General features: G+C 43.4%; 1 protein-coding gene across 2 annotated transcripts in view; it reads left to right on the top strand.

The window, feature by feature from the left end:
• The window catches only part of SLC49A3 (solute carrier family 49 member 3), a 99,331-nt gene extending 79,709 nt beyond the window's left edge, over nt 1–19,622 (top strand). Inside the window, exons 7-10 of one of the 2 annotated variants that reach the window (XM_069767665.1) lie at nt 2,395–2,547; nt 4,017–4,174; nt 5,804–5,916; nt 17,577–19,622. In XM_069767665.1, coding sequence (XP_069623766.1) covers nt 2,395–2,547; nt 4,017–4,174; nt 5,804–5,916; nt 17,577–17,716 — 564 coding nt within the window. In that variant the 3' untranslated portion in view covers nt 17,717–19,622. The remainder of the gene's footprint in view (nt 1–2,394; nt 2,548–4,016; nt 4,175–5,803; nt 5,917–17,576) is intronic. The other variant, XM_069767666.1, reaches the window with a different exon arrangement.
• Nucleotides 19,623–19,947: the final 325 nt, after the last annotated feature.

Here is a 19,947-nt window from a genome sequence, read left to right on the forward strand (position 1 = left end):
GTAAATGCACCCTAAACCACTTGACCTGGCAGAAGCAGGAAGTGATTTCTTCTTCACCCCTGGTTTGGCTTGTTTAGTTGTTTGTCTTGTATATACAATTACTCCAGGACTTCCCATGCTTTTTTCCCTAAACACAAAACCACTTATTAGAAAGTTATTTTTATCCCTGGTAACGAGTTAGCTCTTTTTCAGGCCCATTTTGAAATTATAAAACTATCATTAAAGGAAATCTGTCATCTCCTTGGATGTACCTAAGCTATTAACCCCTTCACGCCGCAGCCCTTTTTTGTTTTGCGTTTTCGTTTTTCGCTCCCCTCCTTCCCAGAGCCATAACTTTTTTATTTTTCCATCAATATGGTCATGTGAGGGCTTGTTTTTTTGCAGGACAAGTTGCACTTTTAAACAACACCATTGGTTTTACCATCTTTTGTACTAGAAAACGTGAAAAAAATTCCAAGTGTGGTGAAATTGCAAAAAACTGCAATCCCACACTTGTTTTTCAATAGTGTGAGAAAACAGATAGACCGCACCACCGCCCATTGATCTTAGTGCAAACTGCTCACCTGCAGTGGAAGTCAGATCTTCAGATCTCGGGTGCTGTGCCAGACATCCATGTAGACTTGTTCAATTGCGAAGAAGAAAGAGGCAGCACTCACCGATCATCCGAGACAGGTTAATTAATTCACACACGGTAAAAATCTTCACGGCCGGGGGTGCTGTACAATGAGAGCGGCAAGCCTGACGACGGCCGTTTCGCGCCTGATGGGCGCTTCTACGGGTCTACTTGTTTTTTGTTTGGCTTTTTTGCTAGGTTCACTAAATGCTAATACTGACCTGATATTATGATTCTCCAGGTCATTACGAGTTCATAAATGCCTTACATGTCTAGGTTATTTTTTATCTAAGTGGTGAAAAAAATTCAAAACTTTGCTAAAAAAAAAAAGCGCCATTTTCCGATACCCGTAGCGTCTCCATTTTTCGTGATCTGGGGTCAGGTGAGGGCTTATTTTTTTCATGCCGAGCTGACGTTTTTAATGATACCACTTTTGTGCAGATACTTTTTTGATTGCCCGTTATTGCATTTTAATGCAATGTCGCGGCGACCAAAAAAACGTAATTCTGGCATTTCTAATTTTTTTCTCGCTACGCTGTTTAGCGATCAGGTTAATGCTGATAGAACGGGCGATTCTGAACGCGGTGATACCAAATATGTGTAGGTTTCTTTTTTTTTTTTATTTTGGATGGGGCGAAAGGGGGGGGGGGTGATTTAAACTTTTATTTTTTTAAATTTTTTTCATATTTTTAAAAACTTTTTAAACTTTTGCCATGCTTCAATAGCCTCCATGGGAAGCTAGAAGCTGGCACAACTCGATCGCCTCTGCTACATGGGAGCGATCATTAGATCGCTGCTATGTAGCTGAAATGCAGGCTTGCTATGAGCGGCAACCACAGGGTGGCCCTCACAGCAAGCCCGCATCAGTAACCATAGAGGTCTCAAGGACCTCTATGGTTACTATCCTGACGCATCGCCGACCCCCGATCATGTGATGGGGGTCGGCGATGCGCTCATTTCCGGCCGCGCGGCCGGAAGCGGTAATTAAATGCTGCTTTCAGCGTTTGACAGCGGCATTTAACAGGTTAATAACGGCTGGTGAATTGCGATTTCACTCGCCGCTATTGCGCGCACATGTCAGCTGTAGAAAACAGCTGACATGTCGCGACTTTGATGTGGGCTCACCGCCGGAGCCCACATCAAAGGGGGAGACACAACATGCGCCGTACTAGTATGGCGCATGTCGTGAATTAATATGGGCATACAGGTGCCAGAATACTAAAAATAGTCATACCTATGTGCCTTATATTTGCAGTTTTGTTCTTTAGAAATCTTTTAATCCTTCATGTTAATGCATTCTTCCTTCGGTCTCCATTTGCGTGCCTGTCGCCTCCCATCAGCATCACAAGGCCCTGTAACGTCTAGTGGTTGTCCCACGCCTGCGTCCTACAATTGCGATATTCCGCACATCTACGGGCATGTCTTCTTGTTTCTTCTGCGCATAAATAGCTTAGGTACGTCCAAAAGGATGACCGATTACCTTTAAATGAACTGTGTGTCTATATTCTAGACACTTTTATCAACCAAAATGATTGTCAGTAATTCTATTGAGCGAAAACAGAATACAAATCACACTAAGCAGTGGTGGACATAACTAGGTACAATCTGGGGTGGTTCATGGAGTGTACAGAATATTTCCCTCTACCTGTTAGTACTAGTGGATGGGCCCAAACGTATACCGGTATAACAATGTGTTAAACGCTGTTGATGGTTCCTATGTGTATTCTTCTGCTCCATATGTAATTTTCTAAGAAAGGTTAATTCTGTCTCCCTTTTCCCAGTTTATTTCAGGTTTATGTGGAGCCCTTTTCATTGTATTTGGGGCTATTGGTGCCTTATTATGTGGACTTTATGTTGACCGGACAAAGAAGTTTACAGAAGTTGTAAAAATTAGTTTTGCGTTGACAGCTTTAACGGTTATAGTCTTCGCTGTGGTAAGTATGCAGATCATCAGAAAATGAGCCCAGGTATAGCACATCCTTGTGTTCCTGTGTCTGATCCCCCACTGTGTAAAGCTTTTGTTTCATGTGACTTCTTCTCAGCTCATATTCAAACACTAAAGTCCAGGAGAGGAAGCCATGAAGAGCAATACGTCACCCATAAAGATTCCTATCAGCTGACCATTATTCCAACTCAGAATGATCAAGCTGTTGTTATGTTAGTTTGTGATGCACAGGAGAATAGGCTGCAGCCAGATATCACTGGTTTTGATTGTCTCCAAGATGAAAAATTACCCACTAGGAATTGCTGAGATGGCATATCAGATTAAAGAAATCTCACCTATCTTTTGCCAAGACCCAGTCTTCCTCTAAGACCATACAAAGGGTCTTAAAGTTAGCAACATTTATGCTCAAATGGTTCTGGGAAAAAAGAAGCCAAATCCCCCCCCCCCCTTCCCAGGAAACGGTCTACCCACCTGGAAGGTTTTTACTTTGCATGGTGCAGAGATGTTCCATCATCTGGTGAAGCCCAAAAGTCTAACTGCCCTCTGGAGTCTGCCACACTGCAGTCAAATAAGGTGGCAAGTATGATGCCAGTTTTCATCTGAAAGCAATGCCTATCCATGCAGGTACTTGAATGGGCACTCTGTCCAAGCACCTCTGTATGTACCTTTGTATGTAGGTGGGAAAACTTGTAGTGTATCAAATACATATCTTCCCCACTGTATGTGTTCTGTGTATACATGTGGGTGTGTGTATGCGCTATGTGTATATACATAGGTGTGTGTAACATACAGTGTGTGTCACATATTGTGTGTAGCATCCATTTTTATGAATAATATCAGCACAGATGAGAGTTCATAGGTGTAAACATGTTGACAATCGCTCAACAAATGAGTAAAATTCTGCTCATTGATTGGGTGATTGGGTTGTTTATGGCATGACAAAAATCTGTTTTCCAGCCGTACAACACCTGGTGCAAACTGCAGATATGCTGCTGATAACATGATCCTGTATGGGGACAGATTGATCTACTGGTGATTGTTCTGTGCCCGTCATTTTTCCTCAGCCGATACAAAGAGGCTGTAAAACATGCAACAAATGACTTCAATATTGTTGATCACGATCATTTAACGGCCTGAACTCAGCGCATGTAAATACAACCTAATTGTTGGTGTGTGATTTTGCAATGTGTTAGCATTTAGGGACCCACTCTAAACCTTTGCCCAGGGCCCCACTTTGTATAAAACTGGCCCTTCTGCAGAGCTACTTTTTTCAAAGAAATTCATTTCATAAGAGCAATTTTTATTGCCAACATAAATATGAAAGTGGGTACCATCGTGACACTCTCAACAGGTAGTTGAGCTCTGTAAATTTGTGCAGAGTAGCTCTATCTTTGGTTAGTCGTATCTTGTGGTCCGGAATGTGTAATAATCTGGTCGATGTGTTTGCTTCATCCTCAGGTGTCTAATTTGAAGAAAGTAGCACCTCTCTTGGTGGTTATTTGTTCTTTGCTGGGATTTTTTGGGTTTGCAATTTATCCAATTTCTATGGAACTGGCTGTGGAGTGCTCCTACCCAGTTGGTGAAGGCAGCTCGACAGGATTGGCTTTTATATCTGGGTAAGTGGAATTGTCCACGCTTGCTGAGCCTATGTGCCAACTGCTACTGTTGTAACATGTTTTACAGGGACCCGAGGGATTGGCAGCATAAAATGGGGTGCCTGCTGGTCTGATCATAAGCTCTGAACACAAGTCATACCAATATATAATATTCCTAACTATTCACTAAGAAAAACTCACAGAAAACTATTTTTCCTGGAGTTGACCAATTAGCTGTAGAGACGGAAAATGGCCTAGTTAGATGCAAACGGTGACAAGGAGAAGACGTGACAGTGACAGACTGTCCCTCTCTCTATTCTCTCCCTTTTTATAGATTCACAGGAAGCTAAACGCTCATTCTGCCCCAGCTTCAAAGTAATGCGCCACACATACTTTCCAATATTTAAATAGCCAAAATCAGGATATTTGAAGGGATTATCCAGGACTTCTTCTTTTTTTACTATGGTTCTAAAAGCTAACAGAGGCAACTGTTGTACCTGGCGTCAGTGATACAGCTGTTCCATGTCCAGAGGTCAGCTCTTCTTCTGGACTGCTCTGTAGATAGGGAGTGACTTATTTTGTCATGCTGATTGACAGCTCAGGGACGCTAGAGATCGGTGCTGGGTACAACAGGCAGATAGTTAGCAATAAAAAATAATAGTCCCAGATAACCTCTTTAAGTCCCGCTTCAATGGCGTCCAATCAAAACTGTCCCTCGTACAGCAAGTTTGCAGGAATGTAGGCAATTGTGCCTAGATATTGTGCCTTACAGCTTTGATACTGGTTTTATTGAAATCCTTGGGATATATCAGGCCTAAAAACAAAGAAGACCTGTGTTTTCAATGGCCCATGTCATTCTTATTTCTCTGTATTCCATATTTCTTTCCAGCATGCATTTGTTAGGTTAGCAAAAAGTAGGGAGCAGATGTAAGAACTGCAGGATCAAATGAAACAATGTGTTGCCTGTTGTCATGTTGAATGTTTTCTCTAAAGTGTCACAGCCAGTGTCTGGCTCATTCTGCCTGTCATAGGGGCTTTATGAATCAGCTAACAGGTTCCCTTTAAGAAAGTTGTACCCAAGTGGATACTTCCAACAGAATGGTAAAAACAGCACTGTACACAAAGGGGCCTATTCAGCAAACAGTTTCCACCGGAAAACTGTCATATACCAGTTTGACATGTGTCCATATTTTTGCCCCGCTTATTGAACAGTGGGTGGTGCTTAGCTGGTGGAGGTGTGGCCCAACAAATTAATTTTAATTCATAAAAGTAGAGTTAATGTATGCCAGGAATGTGGTAGAGGCCGTGAGTGGCTACAGCATATATTTCTGACACTGCCGCATGGCAGCTTAGAGATGGACCAAGTCCATTAAGAGCCACGCACCTTTTGATGAATTTGGCACTCCTTAGTCCAGCACACCCGGCATCAGTACTGGTGAACAAAATGCTATGCCGGCTTACATAATGCTGGGATCTTCTGAGAGCGAATGACTTAACTTTGAAATGATATTTCAAACATGTTTACGACGCAGTTTATGACCAGCCTGAATTATTACACTTACTGAATGTATCGGTTATCCTCTGATATGTGTAACATATACCTCATTAAAAAAATCTGTTTTAATGCCCCATGTTTTTTCTACTTTCTAGTCAGGTGCAGGGATTAATATACATGGTGCTATTCCAGTCACTTACCAAACCTTATGCTGCTTCTCCACTATCCCAATGTGGCAAGAATCAGACCGAAATTTACGACTGGTCAAGTAAGTAGCATTCTATTTCTCATGGGCCTGTTCAGATGCCGTATTTTCAGTCAGTGTGCTTAAAGGGAACCTGTCATCCCCCCCCAGGTTCTATTAAAGTAAAATAGCCACCTTCGGCAGCAGTAAGGCTGCATTCTGTGAAGGTGGTTCTTATGTTTCTGATCCCTAGGAACACTGAAATACTGACTTTTATAAATTTCCCGCTATACCTCTATTGAGTCAGGGAGGTATGTTTTCTCCCCCTGACTCAACCGCCTCGCAGCCGTCCATCATCCCTCCTCTCTTGCTCGTGACGTCACCGGCGCCTGCAATCAGTTCTCGGGCATGTGCCGTGCGTGCTGCCCGTGAACTTACATCAGATGCCTGCGTGTAGCGGAAGCCCCAGATCCCGCCCAGCAGTGTTATGATGTATTCACACTGTGGGGCTGGGAATCTGGCGCCTGCACAGAGGAACGAGTCGCAGTGCTCCAGTCAAGATAGTGCCGATGTCTTGCGAGACTTCCCCCATTTTAATAGCCAGTAAAGGCTAAGTATACAGTTGTGAGCTAATATTAATAGTTTGGGAAGCTCCATGGGTATTACCCCCTTCCCAGGCTATAAACATCTGCCATTGGCTTTCCCTCTGCTGGTTACGAAAATTACGTGGGAGCCCATGCTATTTTTTTCAGAAAAACAATCTTTTATTAATTAAATACATGTACAGCAAGCTGCACACACACTGTACTAATTGTATTTGTCACTGACATCTTTATATCTACCTATTTTATTTGTATTTACTGTATGTAATCCATCTATTCTATGCTGTCGGCTCCTGCAGCAACTTTACGCTACGTGGCTGCCGAATTGCCGACTTTTCATCTATCTATCTATGTAATATATATACATATGTATATATGTGTCACTGACATCTATATACTGTATATCTATGTGCATATATCTATTCTATTCTAACCTGTCACTCTGTAATTTTACTGTACGCTGCAGATGAATTGCCGGCTTTTCAAAGGATCTAGAGGTATGGTTCTACATGAAGTACAGTGGGTACGAAAAATAATCAGACCCCTTTAAATTTCACTCTTTGTTTCATTGCAGCCATTTGATAAAGTCAAAAAAGTTCATTTTTTCTCATTAATGTACACTCTGCACCCCATTTTGACTTAAAAAAACAGAAATGTAGACATTTTTGCAAATTTATTATAAAAGAAAAACTGAAATATCGCATGTTCAGAAGTATTCAGACCCTTTGCTAAGACACTCATATTTAAGACACATGCTGTCCATTTCCTTGTGATCCTACTTGAGATGGCTCTACTCCTTCATTGGAGTCCAGCTGTGTTTAATTAAACTGATAGGGTTTGATTTGGAAAGGCACTCACCTGTCTATATAAGACCTGATAGCTTACAGTGCATGTCAGACCAAATGAGAATCATGAGGTCAAAGGAACTGGCTAAGGAGCTCAGAGACAGAATTGTGACAAGGCACAGATCTGGCCAAGGTTACAAAAGAATTTCTGCAGTACTCAAGGTTCATAAGAGCACAGTGGCCTCCATAATCCTTAAATGGAAGAAGATTGGGACCACCAGAAGTTTTCTTAGACCTGGTAGTCCAGCCAAACTGAGCAATCATGAGAGAAGAGCCTTGGTGAGAGAGAGGTAAAGAAGAACCCCAAGATCACTGTGGCTGAGCTCCAGAGATGCAAAAGGGAGATGGGAGAAAGTTCCACAAAGTCAACTATCACTGCAGCCCTCTACCAGTTGGGCCTTTATGGCAGAGTGGCCCGACGGAAGCACCTCCTCAGGGCAAGACATATGAAAGCCTGCATAGGGTTTGCTAAAAAAATCACTTGAAGGACTCCCAGATTATGAGAAATTGGATTATCTGGTCTGATGAGACGAAGACAGACCTTTTTGGTGATAATTCTAAGCAATGTGTGTGGAGAAAACCAAGCACTGCTCATCACCTGCCCAATACAATCCCAATAGTGAAACATGGTGGTAGCAGCATCATGGTAAAGGGGTGTTTTTTAGCTGCAAGGACAGGACGACTGGTTGTCATTGAAGGAAACATGAATGCGGCCAAGTACAGAGATATTCTGGATGAAAACCTCTTCCTTTGTGCTCTGGACCTCAGGCTTCGATGAAGGTTCACCTTCCAATAAGACAATGACCCCAAGCACACAGCTAAAATAACAAAGGAGTGGCTTCAGAACAACTCTGTGACTATTCTTGACTGACCCAGCCAGAGCCCTGACCTAAACCCAATTGAGCATCTCTGGAGAGACCTGAAAATGGCTGTCCACCAACGTTCACCATCCAACCTGATGGAACTGGAGAGGATCTGCAAGGAAGAATGGCAGAGGATCCCCAAATCCAGGTGTGAAAAATTTGTTGCATCATTCCCAAGAAGACTCATGGCTGTACTAGCTCAAAAGGGTGCTTCTGCTCAGTACTGAGCAAATGGTGTGAATACTTATGACCATGTGATATGTCAATTTTCTTTCTAATAAATTAGTAAAAATTTCTACATTTCTGGGGGGTTTCGGTCAAGATGGGGTGGAGTGTACATTAATGAGAAAAAAAAGAAGAACTTTTTTGAATTTACCAAATGGCTGCAATGAAACAAAGAGTGAAAAATTTAAAGGGGTCTGAATACTTTCTCTACTCACTGTAGTTATTTTTACTCTGGGGGTGCTCAACTTTATTAGCATGCACAAAGAGACACAAGTTAGCTCCAAAAACGCATGAAAAAAATGCACCAAAACATGCTTTTTTGCAACAGCTTCTTTCCTGCCAAGAAATCAGGTTTTGCTGCAGAAAAAAAGCAGCAAAGTCCAGTATGAACATACCCTAATAGGTAGTTGAAGATTCCAAAATTTACATTTTGTTGGTTCCACATGAGAAAAACAAACAGTGTCGCAACTGATAAAAAAAGTGGTAATTTTTTCTCACATGTAAAAAAATTGGACTTCTAATTTGTATGGGGAGCTTAAATGGGCTTTCCGTTTTCAGGAAGTTGTGTCCCCAGGCGCAATTTATTGTAAAAAATAAACAAACAATGTGGCTTACGCACCCTCCCCAGTTCCAACACTGAGGTTTTGCCCCTACTCCGGTGTCTGTTGTCTGCAGCACTAACATCACGACAGCACTGCCCCCAATCAGTGAGCACAGCAGCTCTGCCCATTTTGCTGGCATGAGGTAATGAGCTCATCGATTGGCTGCAGCACTACCAAAGTGATGACAGCACTGCACACAACATACATTGGACCAGTGGTAGAGACTTATAGCTGGACCTGTGGAATAAGTAGCATTTTTTCCAAGTTGTTTTTTTTTTTTTTTTTTTACAATGAACTGCAACTGGGGACACAACTTTTCTGAAAACAAAAAAACCCTTTAAGCTTTCCATACAGCTTTCTCCCCTGACATCCGCTCACTCAGAAACATTCAGCCTAGCCAAGCACTCCTCTGTTATCTAGGATAGATCAGCTGCCAATAGAGTTTCAACATTCTCACCCAACATCATCTTTTGCATTAGAGTTTGGAGACCTCCTTACACATAAGACTAAAAGGTTCAGCTGATTGTAGTTCTAAAAACCAGAGCAATACATCACCAGAACTACCATCAGTACAGGAATACAGCACCAGAACCACCATCAGTACAGGAATACAGCACCAGAACCACCATCAGTACAGGAATACAGCAACAGAACCACCATCAGAACTGGAATACATCATCAGGACTACCATGAATAAATGAATACATCATCAGAAACACCATTAGGTCAGGAATATATTGCCAGACTCACTCATCATTATATGAATACATTAGCAGAACCACCATCAGTACATAAATACATCACCAAAATCACCATCAGTATGTGACTACTTCACCAGAACCACAATAAGTACATGCATACATCACCAGAACTAGCATCAGTACATGACTACATCACCAGAGCCACCATCAGTACATGCATATATCACCAGAGCCACTATCAATATATGACTACATCACCACAACCAGCATCAGTATAGAACACTATGACCAGAACCACCATCAGTACAGGAGTATATCACCAAAATGATCATCAGTATAGAAAAAAGTGTTAATTAACCCCTTCCCGACCCATGACGCCACGTAGGCGTCATGAAAGTCGGTGCCATTCCGACCCATGACGCCTATGCGGCGTCATGGAAAGATCGCGTCCCTGCAGATCGGGTGAAAGGGTTAACTCCCATTTCACCCGATCTGCAGGGACAGGGGGAGTGGTAGTTTAGTCCAGGGGGGGTGGCTTCACCCCCTCGTGGCTACGATCGCTCTGATTGGCTGTTGAAAGTGAAACTGCCAATCAGAGCGATTTGTAATATTTCACCCATTATAACGGGTGAAATATTACAATCCAGCCATGGCCGATGCTGAAATATCATCGGCCATGGCTGGAAATACTAGTGTGCCCCCACCCCACCCCACCGATCGCCCCCCCAGCCCTCCGATCTGGCCGGTACACTGCTCCGGCTCCCCTCCGTCCAGTGCTCCGCTCCCCCCCGTGCTCTTGTCCGCTCCCCCCGTGCTCCAATCACCCCCCCGTGCTCCAATCACCCCCCCTGCACTCCGATCCACCCCCCCCGGTGCTCCGTTCCACCCCCCCGTGCTCCATTCCAGCCCCCCCGTGCTCCGTTCCACGCCCCCCGTGCTCCGTTCCACCCCTCCCGCACTCCGATTCCCCCCCCCCGTGCTCCGATCCCCCCCCGTGCTCCCCCCCCACCCCATCATACTTACCGATCCAGCCGGGGTCCCGTCCGTCTTCTCCCTGGGCGCCGCCATCTTCCAAAATGGCGGGCGCATGCGCAGTGCGCCCGCCGAATCTGCCGGCCGGCAGATTCGTTCCAAAGTGCATTTTGATCACTGAGATAGATTATATCTCAGTGATCAAAATAAAAAAAATAATAAATGACCCCCCCCCCCCTTTGTCACCCCCATAGGTAGGGACAATAAAAAAATAAAGAAATTTTTTTTTTTCCACTAATGTTAGAATAGGGTTAGGGTTAGGGGTAGGGTTAGGGGTAGGGTTAGGGGTAGGGGTAGGGCTAGGGTTAGGGCTAGGGTTAGGGTTAGGGCTAGGGGTAGGGTTAGGGTTAGGGGTAGGGTTAGGGTTAGGGCTAGGGTTAGGGTTTCGGTATGTGCACACGTATTCTGGTCCTCTGCGGATTTTTCCGCTGCGGATTTGATAAATCCGCAGTGCTAAACCGCTGCGGATTTATGGCGGATTTACCGCGGTTTTTCTGCGCATTTCACTGCGGTTTTACAACTGCGATTTTCTATTTGAGCAGTTGTAAAACCGCTGCGGAATCCGCACAAAGAAGTGACATGCTGCGGAATGTAAACCGCTGCGTTTCCGTGCAGTTTTTCCGCAGTATGGGCACAGCGATTTTTGTTTCCCGTAGGTTTACATTGAACTGTAAACTCATGGGAAACTGCTGCGGATCCGCAGCGTTTTCCGCAGCGTGTGCACATACCTTTAGAATTAGGCTATGTGCACACGGTGCGGATTTGGCTGCGGATCCGCAGCAGTGTTCAATCAGGTTTACAGTACCATGTAAACATATGAAAAACCAAATCCGCTGTGCCCATGGTGCGGAAAATACCGCGCGGAAACGCTGCGTTGTATTTTCCGCAGCATGTCAATTCTTTGTGCGGATTCCGCAGCGTTTTACACCTGTTCCTCAATAGGAATCCGCAGGTGAAATCCGCACAAAAAACACTGGAAATCCGCGGAAAATCCGCAGGTAAAACGCAGTGCCTTTTACCCGTGGATTTTTCAAAAATGGTGCGAAAATATCTCACACGAATCCGCAACGTGGGCACATAGCCTTAGGGTTAGGGTTGGAATTAGGGTTGTGGTTATGGTTAGGGGTGTGTTGGGGTTAGGGTTGTGGTTAGGGGTGTGTTGCGGTTAGGGTTGTGTTTAGGGTTATGGCTACAGTTGGGATTAGGGTTAGGGGTGTGTTGGGGTTAGTGTTGGAGGTAGAATTGAGGGGTTACCACTGTTTAGGCACATCAGGGGTCTCCAAACGCAACATGGCGCCACCATTGATTCCAGCCAATCTCGTATTCAAAAAGTCAAATGGTGCTCCCTCACTTCCGAGCCCTGACGTGTGCCCAAACAGTGGTTTACCCCCACATATGGGGTACCAGCATACTCAGGACAAACTGCGCAACAATTACTGGGGTCCAATTTCTCCTGTTACCCTTGTGAATCAAAAAAAATGCTTGCTAAAACATAATTTTTGAGGAAAGAAAAATGATTTTTTATTTTCACGGCTCTGCGTTGTAAACATCTGTGAAGCACTTGGGGGTTCAAAGTGCTCACCACATATCTAGATAAGTTCCTTGGGGGGTCTAATTTCTAAAATGGGGTCACTTGTGGGGGTTTCTACTGTTTAGGCACACCAGGGGCTCTGCAAACGCAACGTGACACCCGCAGACCATTCCATCAAAGTCTGCATTTCAAAAGTCACTACTTCCCTTCTGAGCCCCGACGTGTGCCCAAACAGTGGTTTACCCCCACTCATGGGGTATCAGCGTACTCAGGAGAAACTGGACAACAACTTTTGGGGTCCAATTTCTCCTGTAACCCTTGGGAAAATAAAAAATTCTGGGCCAAATAATTATTTTTGAGGAAAGAAAACGTATTTATTATTTTCACGGCTCTGCATTATAAACTTCTATGAAGCACTTGGGGGTTCAAAGTGCTCACCACACATCTAGATAAGTTCCTTTCGGGGTCTAGTTTCCAAAATGGGGTCACTTGTGGGGGGTTTCTACTGTTTAGGCACATCAGGGGCTCTGCAAACGCAACGTGACGCCCGCAGAGCATTCCATCAAAGTCTGCATTTCAAAACGTCACTACTTCACTTCCGAGCCTCGGCATGTGCCCAAACAGTGGTTTACCCCCACTCATGGGGTATCAGCGTACTCAGGAGAAACTGGACAACAACTTTTGGGGTCCAGTTTCTTCTGTAACCCTTGGGAAAATAAAAAATTCTGGGCTAAAAGATCATTTTTGACAAAATAATTTTTTTTTTTTTTTCATGGCTCTGCGTTATAAACTTCTGTGAAGCACTTGGGGGTTCAAAGTCCTCACCACACATCTAGATTAGTTCCTTTGGGGGTCTAGTTTCCAAAATGGTGTCATTTCTGGGGGATCTCCAATGTTTAGGCACACAGGGGCTCTCCAAACGTGACATGGTGTCCGCTAATGATTGGAGCTAATTTTCCATTTAAAAAGCCAAATGGCGTGCCATCCCTTCCGAGCCCTGCCGTGCGCCCAAACAGTGGTTTACCCCCACATATTGGGTATCTGCGTACTCAGGACAAACAGGACAACAATATTTGGGGTCCAATTTCTCCTATTATCCTTGGCAAAATAGGAAATTCCAGGCTAAAAAATCATTTTTGAGGAAAGAAAAATTATTTTTTATTTTCATGGCTCTGCGTTATAAACTTCTGTGAAGCACCTGGGGGTTTAAAGTGCTCAATATGCATCTAGATAAGTTCCTTGGGGGGTCTAGTTTCCAAAATGGTGTCACTTGTGGGGGAGCTCCAATGTTTAGGCACACAGGGGCTCTCCAAACGCGACATGGTGTCCGCTAACAATTGGAGCTAATTTTCCATTCAAAAAGTCAAATGGCGCGCCTTCCCTTCCGAGCCCTGCCGTGTGCCCAAACAGTGGTTTACCCCCACATATGAGGTATCGACGTACTCGGGAGAAATTGCCCAACAAATTTTATGATCCATTTTACCCTACTGCCCATGTGAAAATGAAAAAATTGAGGCGAAAAGAATTTTTTTGTGAAAAAAAAGTACTTTTTCATTTTTACAGATCAATTTGTGAAGCACCTGAGGGTTTAAAGTGCTCACTAGGCATCTAAATAAGTTCCTTGGGGGGTCTAGTTTCCAAAATGGGGTCACTTGTGGGGGAGCGCCAATGTTTAGGCACACAGGAGCTCTCCAAACGCGACATGGTGTCCGCTAACGATGGAAATAATTTTTCATTCAAAAAGTCAAATGGCGCTTCTTCCCTTCCGAGCCTTAGCATGTGCCCAAACAGTGGTTTACCCCCACATGTGAGGTATTGGTGTACTCAGGAGAAATTGCCCAACACATTTTAGGATCCATTTTATCCTGTTGCCCATGTGAAAATGAAAAAATTGAGGCTAAAAGAATTTTTTTGTGAAAAAAAAGTACTTTTTCATTTTTACGGATTAATTTGTGAAGCACCTGGGGGTTCAAAGTGCTCACTATGCATCTAGATAAGTTTCTTGGGGCGTCTAGTTTCCAAAATGGGGTCACTTGTGGGGGAGCTCCAATTTTTAGGCACACGGGGGCTCTCCAAACGTGACATGGTGTCCGCTAAAGAGTGGAGCCAATTTTTGATTCAAAAAGTCAAATGGCGCTCCTTCCCTTCCAAGCCCTGCCGTGCGCCCAAACAGTGGTTTACCCCCACATATGAGGTATCAGCGTACTCAGGACAAATTGGACAACAACTTTCGTGGTTCAGTTTCTCCATTTACCATTGGGAAAATAAAAAAATTGTTGCTAAAAGATAATTTTTGTGACTAAAAAGTTAAATGTTCATTTTTTCCTTCCATGTTGCTTCTGCTGCTGTGAAGCACCTGAAGGGTTAATAAACTTCTTGAATGTGGTTTTGAGTACCTTGAGGGGTGCAGTTTTTAGAATGGTGTCACTTTTGGGTATTTTCAGCCATATAGACCCCTCAAACTGACTTCAAATGTGAGGTGGTCCCTAAAAAAAATGGTTTTGTCAATTTCGTTGTAAAAATGACAAATCGCTGGTCAAATTTTAACCCTTATAACTTCCTAACAAAAAAAAATTTTATTTCCAAAATTGTGCTGATGTAAAGTAAACATGTGGGAAATGTTATTTATTAACTATTTTGTGTCACATATCTCTCTGGTTTAACAGAATAAAAATTCAAAATGTGAAAATTGCGAAATTTTCAAAATTTTCGCCAAATTTCCGTTTTTATCACAAATAAACGCAAAATTTATTGACCTAAATTTACCACTAACATGAAGCCCAATATGTCACGAAAAAACAATCTCAGAACCGCTAGGATCCGTTGAAGCGTTCCTGAGTTATTACCTCATAAAGGGACACTGGTCAGAATTGCAAAAAACGGCAAGGTCTTTAAGGTCAAAATAGGCTGGGTCATGAAGGGGTTAATGAAAAGAGTGTTAATTTAATAATTCATTTAAGGGGCATGTCATCTTACAACAATGGATATATGCGATTTATACTGCTATGTGGCACCTATCTGTGATTCATACATAAAACTCCCCTTCCAGTAAAATGAAGCCCATCAACTCGAGAAACATGCTCCCCCTGAAATAAAATACCCCTCTGTCCCCATTGCAAGCAAATGCAGTTATTTTCTCCTTAGTAACAACTGCACAAATATATTTGTTTGTTACTTGGGCAGTAATGTAGCCCCCTCCATATACCCCATCATGTTACTCATCCTCTCCCACCAGTGCCCCTGCTGAGTGACCTTACACACTATTTACATAACATAGTAACATAGTAACATAGTTAGTAAGGCCGAAAAAAGACATTTGTCCATCCAGTTCAGCCTATATTCCATCATAATAAATCCCCAGATCTACGTCCTTCTACAGAACCTAATAATTGTATGATACAATATTGTTCTGCTCCAGGAAGACATCCAGGCCTCTCTTGAACCCCTCGACTGAGTTCGCCATCACCACCTCCTCAGGCAAGCAATTCCAGATTCTCACTGCCCTAACAGTAAAGAATCCTCTTCTATGTTGGTGGAAAAACCTTCTCTCCTCCAGACGCAAAGAATTCCCCCTTGTGCCCGTCACCTTCCTTGGTATAAACAGATCCTCAGCAGTGTGGTGCAGTGTGGTGCACCCTGTTACTCACATCATAGCCTGCCTGTCACTAGTAACAGACTGTCACAGGCTGAACCTGGAGCTGGACAGCAGGGGCCCATCAAATAAGTGAGGATGCTTTTCCTGCCCCACACTCTCCGGCAGGCAGAGTAACAGAGTGGGAAGCGCGGCAGACGCTCATTGAAGTGGAGCAGTCGCAGCAAGTGACAGTGAGTTGCTGTCTCCCTGCGGTGCACCCTCTGGTGTCTGTCGGTTGGCGCCCTGCCCTGTGCGACCTCACTGGTCGCACATAGGTAAGGACGGCCATGACACCTGGCAGCTCCTGCACTCTGAGCCAGTCATGTTGGGGCAATTTGCTATGGTGACTGGCCCTAGTTTTAGAATGGCCATCTAAACTCAGTCTTAGGACTCGTGCACATGACTAATTATATCAGTTGAGTGCTATCGTCGATTTTCATGGACAGCACTCGTGCCCATGTTATTTTATAGGGTTGTGCACATGTTTGACTTTTTCCTCGGATTGGGGTCATCTGAGGAAGAAATCGGTTGCATGTCTGATTTTGATCTGAGTGTCGGAGCTAAATCGACAATAAAAGTCTATGGGTCCGTGAAGAACATTTGACCGCACTCAGATGACATCCAAGTGTTTTCCAATTTTCATGGACTGACATAATGGAGAAGGTGGAGAAACTTTTTTTTTATCAACCTAAGAGAAAAATGTATCCCACTCTGATCAATCTCTGATCAGAAAAATTGGACTCTCAGATGGAGAGAGAACAGTCGTGTGCACCTGCCCTTAAGGTGCCTGCAGACAAGTATATGAAAAATCTTCCGAGTTTCATCCAGAAAACTTGGACAATTTTTTTCTAATTTTCATCAGTTTTTCATCAATGTGCCATGCATGTGTCCCTTTTTTACATCTGTGTGATGTCAGTGTGCCTTCCATTTTCATACAACTACATTAAAACATGTACACCTTCACAGACAGTTTCCTAGGAATAATATCAATCTATCTGTAAAAATCCGCTACCATTCTGATCTTTTTTAAACTATATTATCTCATGGGGCTGTTACAAAAAAAAAAGGCTATGTGCACACGTAAGAAAAGAGGTGCAGAATTTTCTGCACAAAATTCGCATCTCCTGGCAGAATCCACAGCTGCGGATTTGCCGGGGTTTTTATGCGGATTTTGTGCGGTTTTTATGCGGAATTGCTGCGGATTTTGTGCGGTTTTTGCCACTGCGGAATTTTAACATGGAGGGGTGCAGAAACGCTGCAGATCCACACAAAAGAAGTGACATGCACTTCTTTTTAATCCGCAGCAATTCCGCACTGATTTTTCCGCACAGATTTTTTTTTCCATTGAATAACATACTGTACATCACAGTGCGGATCTGCAGCATTTCTGCACGGAAAAATCCGCTGCGGATCCGCAGCAAATCTGCATCGTGTGCACATAGCCTAACACATACTAATCTGCTGGGGTGCATCACACATTGGCTTCAGCCTTCACAGTCATTCCAAACAGCGGGAGTATATGGTCTTCTTTGCCCTAGTGCCATAATGCACCTGTTTCGGACATAAAAGGATGCAGTGGGCAATGCCTATAGTGGCATGTCAATTGGAATGTCATAATAGGAAGATCCCTTTTAGCTATGATACTGCAATGTTTTATCACCATTAAATTTTGTCTTGCTCTTTAATTACTTGCATTTTTTTTTCAACAGTTGCAACATTAGTAATGGCGGGGATTTGCAGCATTGGAACCTGCATATTTATCATCTTTTTTCATACGGACTATAAGAGATTAAAAGCAGAATTGGCAGCTGAAAAAGAAGAACATGAAGATCAACTTGTTCATGAATAGCCTGCTAGATGTTTTTTTATATATACTACTGAGCAAATGTTTCTGACTTTAGTGCTATTTCATTTATTGGAAAGATCCATAAATAGGTAAACCACTCACTTACGCTTCTTTCACATTTCCGTCTTCCTCCACACGTCGTGATACGTCGGTCAAGGGAACGTTTTTCTGTACGTTGGATCCTATGTTTCCTACTGCGCATGCCCGGCAGGAAATCTCTCTCCTCCCTGGGATTTTAGACTTTATCATTCCGGACAGCGGACCGTTGAAGCACTGCATCCGCTGCCACTATTTCCCAAACGACCGTCAGTACGTCGTGCCAACGCTTTGTGATGGCTGACTACAGACGGAAGTGTGAAGGAAGCCTTAGGCAACTTTCACAAAAAGATGAACCAGTATGGAACTACTTCTTGATGGCGATAAAAAGAATATTGTTCTCAAGTGGCTGAGATTCTATATACGCCGCCAGCCATTGTTGGTGTTGTCTAGATTGCGCACTGTAGCTATGGTTTCAGGTGAGCACATTTTTTTAGAGATAGCATGTAGTGAGACTTGTTTTTCAAACATGAACTGGACGTTTAGCAGAAAGCAATGCTGCGAGGGTAAGGGTACACTCCCAAGCGGCACATTGTTGCAGCACACTTTAAGGAAATTCATGCACAAGGTGCGGAAACAACAAATTCAGATGTATAAAGGCAAATTTTCATGTTGCAGATTTTCTGGAGGAAATTTCTGCATTTGAAAATTGGTTCCATTCATCTGAATATGATTTCTTCAGATTAATCAGACAGTTGCAGATCTTGTGTATGAAAGCTACAGAACGGCAACAATGTAACCAGACGTGCAACAAATGACACCAACCACTCTGCAAAGATGACGACAGATGATGCTCAGCATGAAAAGAGAGTCCGGTAAAATAAGGAAGAAAAAACATTGGCACTCACCATGAGTATGTTGTATGTCTATTTTGTATAAAAAATGTGTCAGCTGGGATACAGCAGGAGGAAGCTGGTGCATGTAGGCGACGGCCGTTTCGTTCTGCTCTGTGCTTCTTGTGGCCTATGCATGTTTGTGCATACAATTTATCATAGCAGACTTCACTGTCTAAGGCTAGGGCGACACATTTCACATGACAGTAATTTTCAGTCATGCAACTTTTTTAGACATGTGATCTTGCTGTAAATAAAACAGCCAAGCTGAACGTATGTCATGTGTGACTTGTGACCAGAGACAGAAAATTCAACACCAGCAGGTCGCAACGGAACACTACTGGGAATGGGTACTTCCAATGTTGTGGTTTCAGTGTCGCGTGGCACATGTTGCTACGTAGGACGAACCTTAGAGGGCCACTATATGGAAAGTGCACACAGCATCTTTTAGATTTTGGCGTACCCACAAGGTTTTGCTAAAAGAAGATATTTCAGAAACACACCAACAGTGTTTTTTCCTGAAGCCTCTTTTTGTGCCTGCCTATTTTTTTTCTTAATTATATATACCGTAGTGAGTGTCTTCGAAGCCGCCTGAAGAATGGTCAAGTCTCTTCTTTTAGCCGCTGCACATCTTTGCATGAAGTGGTTAAAAAAAGCTCAAAAATACTAAGCACAAGGCCAGGGTCAGACTTGTGAGTGCAATGCAAGAAACTCGCGCATCAATACCCGACACTTGGGACCGGAGCGTTCAGCTTCATAGAAATACATGCAGCCGCACACTCCGATCCCGAGTGCCAGCGGCAGTGCCGGGTATTGATGTGTGAGTTTCTTGCATTGCACTCGCAAGTCTGACCCTGGCCTAACAGTAGCAAGTAGTTTTGACATTGCAGTGTATATGTTATTTTTTTGATAATTTCTTTGGTGCTTTTTAGGCAAGTTATTGTGCGGATTCGCCTGAAAAAAACATATGCACGTAGCCTAAAGCAGACAAGAAAAAAACCCACTATTAGGCCGGAGTCACATTAGACCATAATACGGCCAAGTGCAATGCGATAAAAAAAATCGCATAGTACTCGGCTCAATGTTAATCTATGGGGCAGCTCCTATTATCCGTTGTATCTCGGCCGAGAATCGCCAATGAAAGTCTATGGGGATGAGAAAAAAATCGGATTACACACGGACCATCAGTGTGACTTGCGAGAAATATGCGCCGGCAATTCAGCGCAGTGTACAGTAAAATCACACTGACATGTTTGAATAGAACAAATAAAATTAATGTCTACACACACACACACACACATATAT

The sequence above is a fragment of the Ranitomeya imitator genome, chromosome 1, assembly GCF_032444005.1.
Source record: "Ranitomeya imitator isolate aRanImi1 chromosome 1, aRanImi1.pri, whole genome shotgun sequence".
Classification (NCBI taxonomy): domain Eukaryota; kingdom Metazoa; phylum Chordata; class Amphibia; order Anura; family Dendrobatidae; genus Ranitomeya; species Ranitomeya imitator.